The 5876-nt window shown below is 40.0% G+C and overlaps 1 protein-coding gene across 1 annotated transcript; it reads right to left on the reverse strand.

The window, feature by feature from the left end:
• Positions 1–499: 499 nt before the first annotated feature.
• Positions 500–1453, reverse strand: LOC140901204 (olfactory receptor class A-like protein 1). The gene has a single exon (XM_073319618.2). The coding sequence runs from the start codon at positions 1451–1453 to the stop codon at positions 500–502; it is 954 nt and encodes a 317-aa protein (XP_073175719.2).
• Positions 1454–5876: the final 4423 nt, after the last annotated feature.

Here is a 5876-nt window from a genome sequence, read left to right on the forward strand (position 1 = left end):
TATGCTCAAATGAATTTGTTAGTCTCTAAGGGGCCACCAGTACTCCTGTTCTTTTTGCAGATACAGACTAATATGGCTGCTACCCTGAAACCTTTCCAATTTGACTATTTCAGAAAATGTACCCCAGTTTTTACTGAATATATTCAGTATATTTAGTGAAACTTCGGTACTTATTTAGATGGAAGGAAACTAGTTTATTTCTCTACTCACACTGGAAGTCTATGGCTCAAGTAGGAATCAAACCAGGTTTCCCCAACTTGTGCTTTAATCACAAGACCATCCTTCCTCTCTTGTTATTGCCTGGGTGTACAGTCAAATACAAGATTTTTTTTTTTACCCTGTGTTTTCACTCTGTCTCATGGAGAATTTACTTTTGTTTTGTTGTTCTGAGATACTTGATGTATAAATTGCTCTGTGTGCACACACACACACACACAATATTAAAAACAAAGCTGAATAAGCCTTAAGCCTGAAAGTTGCTACCTGGCCCATTTGTTTCTCATTGGATGTACTTTGAGATACTTTCTGCACCTGATAACGGTCTCCTCCTGGTTGCACATTTCAAACCTGTCTGTACCTTCTTGTTGGTCAGGATAATCACCAGTGGGCTGATGGCTGAGTAGCAGGAATCAAGGAACTTCCGTGCATCAATGAGCCACAGTGAGACTGGGTCCGCAGAGAGGGTATAGATCCAGAAGAGGGTGTCCAGCCCAAAACAGAGAAGGTACATAATTAACAGAGCCACCACGGCTTTGGCTGCCTGGATCTCTGCATGCTTTGTGTGCAGCCCCAGCAGATGTTTTGCCTGCTTCCTGTGCTGATAAAACATGGAGAGAAGGTAGCAGCTGGAAAGAGTCATGATTCCCAGGAAGAACAAGTCCCGAATGATGGACACTGCCCCGTTTCCTAAGTACAAAAGGCGGCTGGGGAACACCACGCAGCAGAAGTTGTACACCACTGTGTGGCTTTTGATGATGGAGGAGTTTGCAACAGCCTGGGAGGAGGAATAAGTCAGGTGAGTGCTGCACACAAAGAGGTTGAAGCACCATAAGGAAATCATAACTGAGGAGAGATTTTTCAGCAGATTCTCTCTCAAGCGCAACCATTTGCAAGGAGATGGGACAATGAGGAGACACTGGAAACAGCCCAGCAGGGAGGTGATGCAAATGGTCATGGCTCTGCCCACACAGTAAATATGGAGGGTAATTTTGCAGAGCAGGTCATTGTACATGTTCTGAAGCCTAAAGGTTTTGAGGGTGATGGGGATCCCCTGAGTCAGGATAACCAGGAGGTTGGAAAGCGCGAGCTTGCTCAGGATAATTTCAGAGGATGTGACTTTTCTATGGCACATTAACATGTGGGTGAAGGCATAGAGGATGACTAGGTTCCCTGGGATCCCCACCATGTCCAATAAAATGAAGCCAACCATGTCAAAGATGAACCAGGCTCCCATAACTGATCCTGGAAATGGAGGAGGGTAACTGGATCTGTATATTCTGCAAAGCAAGGACATCGTGCATAAGAAATGGTATGTACATTAGAAACTGGGGAGTTTCAAGTCATATAATGTACTTGCAAAGTGTGTGCCTTTAATACCCTCTAACATTTGGTCCAATATAAGAAAACAACCTACTAATGCTACCAGTTAGTGAAGTTACTCCTTTAGCTCAGCAAAAAAAAAAACAACAACAAAAAACGAGGAGTCCTTGTTGCACCTTAGAGACTAACACGGCTACCACTGAAACCTGTCCTTTAGCTTGGGTGTTAAAAGCTTGCATTGCGGTACTGAAGGTTCTGGATTCAAACCCTAATTCTGATCTTCAGAAGTGTCATTACATACAGAGAGTTAGGACAGATTTTGACCTTCTTAAAGATCCTCATCCAATAATGGGCTCAGGTATCACTAGCCATGTCGAAGTTGTGAGGGAAAGAGCACTAAGGACTATCCTGCAAAAGCAAACATATAAAGCTTAGTCACAAACTTGTGCTCCTTTGATAGGCTGTTCAAGAGCCATGTGAAAATTGTTGGTGTCTGAGGCTTTTTGTTAATGAATAGGTGTTGGTATTGTGACCAGCAAAAATTAACACTATCTATATGTAGGTCTTTACAGAGTGCTAATCAGTACAGTGTTTATGCACTGAATTAGCTGATGTAATTATCAATAAGTAGCATTTCTATAGCACTTTACAAGCTAAATTCACATAACACCCCTAAAAGAGGCAGGTAAATATTATTGTCCTTATCTTACATATGGGGAACTGAAGCAGAGGGCTGAAATGACTTGTCCATAACTATAAAGCGAGTCTGGGATAGAGGCAGGGAAACCTTCCCACTCTGACACTTTCGCTCATTCCTCCAGACCATGCTGAATCATGCTGACAAGAATTTCTGCATAAAGGAGAGTTTTCATTCAAGCCAATAGCAAGTTGGTTTGTACAGCTGCCGAAGATTTTGCATCCATGTAAGCCTTCTCTCCATAACAAAACATTTTCAGAAGTGGGGGATCAATTAGATTCTGCAAGATCTAAAAAAGTGTAAGACAATGTCTGAAATTGATAGTATTTATGGATTAAGATATAGTGCCTGACGAGTAAGGTAAAAAGTTCCAGAGCAGATATGGAGAAGAATGCACTCTCGGTTAAAATCATTGCAATGAAAGCCTGCTTTCTGTTCAGTTTCACTGAGACATAAAAAACTGTAAATCAGAAAAACAAAAATCCCCAGATTGTTCCAATGCTCCCAGTCCAGTTTCAGCATGAAATGCGCTATTTTAATACATCTCCAGCAACGTCAATTTAGAAAAGGTTAATTCCGGAGATGGAGCAACTACAGCAGAGATAGCATACCATCTGCTAAGGGTGTTCAGATCCCTAGGGGCAATCGATTTTGTAACAGTGATTTTCAGTTAATTCAACAGATTGCAAAAAAGTAAAAAATAGAATTTGTAAAAAAATGGCATTTGAAAAATACTTCAAAAGTTTGCATACACACAGCCCTTGTGTGTTTGGGTCATTGGCTATTTAGAAGCAGGTACCTTGCAGCACACAGATGAATGTACGGAAAAACCATATGCCAGGGGTGGTGTTCTTTATGTCCATGAATACTTCTAATGCTTCCTGTTTCTCCATAAAGAAGATATATTTAGGACCTTATCTGGAGACTCCCACTATATTAACAAAGTAATATTTTATAATTACAAGGGGGTAGGGGGAGCTGTCACCAGATGACTGGGTCCGATTATTGATATTTAATCTTTGGCATTGCTTTACCTTCAGAGCCCAGGTTCCTTTCCATCAAAGTGCACTTTACAGATTATTGGTAAAGAAATAATGAGACAGAGCAGTTATTTTACCATTATTGGAAAGATGAATACACATCTCTTAATTGCTGGATCTGTTTTTGAACTTCCAAGAAGTGCAGACCTGGTTTGCTTATTTTGGTGAAAGGAATTATTGCCCTCCCACAAGAAAGTGGATATGGATATATATATTTTCTTATCTTAGGTCTGCTTTTAAAGGCCCAATCAAAAAGTGCTTGAATTTCCTCACCTTGTGTTAAAGTCAGTGAGAACTGAGGGTACTTACCACCCAAGCATGATCAGGCACCAATTTTTTTTTTTTTATAAAAATAAGCCAATAAAATATTCCCTATGTAAAAATATCATTCAAAATGGCCAATGCCCTTTAAATTAAAATAGACCACTAAGGGGAAATAGACACTGAAAACAAAGCCGGGGCAATAGTTACCAGTCAAGCACGATGTTCAAATGAAAAAGGCAATATTTAAAATTGTTCTACAATACCTGGGTGTCTAGGAAATGATTCGAGACTTCTTGTTGCAGCCTTGTTCCTTCCTTCTCATGAGTTTAAGCAGTGAGACTGAAGCTGGAACCAGACAGATTTCTCTTTATATTTTCCAACCCGCTACTGGCATATAATTCAGCTGGGAGTCGACGTGCCCGAGATTAATCCCATACGTTCTACTAGACATGCATGGGCTGTGGGATGCCCAGCACGGGATTGCAGAAGTCTGCTCTTCTTGAAACATCATAATACAGTCAGACAGTCTAAGTTATAATATGAAAGCATCAAACACCACATGTAAGTCTTCAGCATATTGGCAAAAGCCCAGGCATAGTGGAGAGATGTAGTGTTTGGGAGTTATAGCAATAGATCCAAAGGTCTCTTAGTCTTTACATAGCTACTTTTGATTCCATGCCTTTGTGCTCTTGCTTATTCATATATCACAATTCTGTGCACCAGCATAGACTGGCGTGATGAGAATCAGAGGTATGGACATTTCAAGATTCCCCCTCATGTACGGCGTGAAATCATAGAACATAGTACAGAACAGGGAGGAGACTGAATGACACCACGTTCTTCAGCAGGAACATAAAAGGAGATTCTGCAAGCTATCACGGGCATGGAAATCTTGTTTAAACTGCTAATAGATGTTAGTCAAAGGGCTAGCAGGAGAAGTGGTGTTAGAATTAGAAGGGACAGCACCTAAAAAAGGAATCTTCCTGTGGCTTTTGATGTTACACACAAAAATAATTCAAACCACCCTGAGACTTAGTCCAGACGCTTGGGTTCCATTTTAGGGATTAAAAACAGATTATGTTTTGGAAGAATTAATAGGAAAATTAGGCATTACTTTCATTCTTACATCACACCTGTCCATACCCATAGTGTCTCAGCATTAATGCATTGTGTTATCTTATGGGAGATCAGAAGATTTAAACATGGATGTGGCCTTTGGATTCCTAGGTGAGAAGGTGCAATGGCACAAAGACTTTATTCTTCAGTGTGCAGACGCAAAATGATGAAAGCGAGGAGAAAGTTACTTGATCTGAATGGGTTTATCTATTGCTTCCATATGGTATGAATTGGAGGACATTTTTCCTTCCCAGGGACATCTCTGTGTATATGTGGGATGCAACTGTGAATTTCTGTTGGTATAAGCAGCACTGTCTAGGTCCCTGTTTGTACAAGGAAAGTAACAGTAAATGATTAACTCTATTAGCAAAAGGACTCTGCAACAGATTTTGCCTGTTCTCCTCAACCTTGGTCAATTAGATTCTGTGGGCTAAGTGGCAATCATTAATTTTCAAAAATGCTAAGGAATTATGTAATTAGCTCCTAATAAACATATTGCTAATTAAGCTGTTCAGTGGTACATTTACTCTAGAGCTTAATTAGGTCTCTAAATAACTCTAGACAGAGTCTCTTCTGGTGCAAGTCTGTTTTCACAGAGAGGCCCATCTTCCTGGAGCATGCCCTTACATGCAAGAGACATTTTGTCTCTAAAGAACAGTCAAAGCTTGCACAGGTTGTTGGTCTGTTTTTTGCAAAATACCTTTGTAATATGAATCAGTGCATTTAAGATTCATTGAAGCTTGATGAAAATCTCCAAGCTGTTCAATGAGAATATTTAATTTAGAATGATTCAGAATGATCCTTGCTGGAGAAATTTTAACATTCATTCACATGTTCAAACTCTTGTGCAATATGCCAAAATAGTTTTCAGTGTGTGCATTTGCATCCATCAGAAATCCATACCACACTCTGCCCTGAAACACTAGGGATACTGAATATGGGAAAGTTTGTTTTTCTCTAGTACCTTTAAAGCTCCAGGCATCTCAAAGTGCTTTATAAAGTAGGGTGTTAAAGGTGTGGGGCATAGAGATTATGTAGCTGATCAGGTAGTGTTCTCTACAGTCACAGGGAATGTCAGTTAGGTCTCAGGATTTTCGAGTATTTTAAAAAGAAGTGCCATAAGGAACCATTAACTTTCACCTGCTCAGTGACCCAACAGAGACAGAAATGGGTGAGCATTATACATGTTCGTGTCAATTTTGAATTAAAAAAAATATTTT

The sequence above is a fragment of the Lepidochelys kempii genome, chromosome 21 (genome assembly GCF_965140285.1).
Source record: "Lepidochelys kempii isolate rLepKem1 chromosome 21, rLepKem1.hap1, whole genome shotgun sequence".
NCBI classification, from domain to species: domain Eukaryota; kingdom Metazoa; phylum Chordata; order Testudines; family Cheloniidae; genus Lepidochelys; species Lepidochelys kempii.

Excerpts from the sequence above, each read along its gene's own strand:
- LOC140901204 (XM_073319618.2), bottom strand. The coding sequence starts at position 1,453 with ATGGGAGCCTGGTTCATCTTTGACATGGTTGGCTTCATTTTATTGGAC.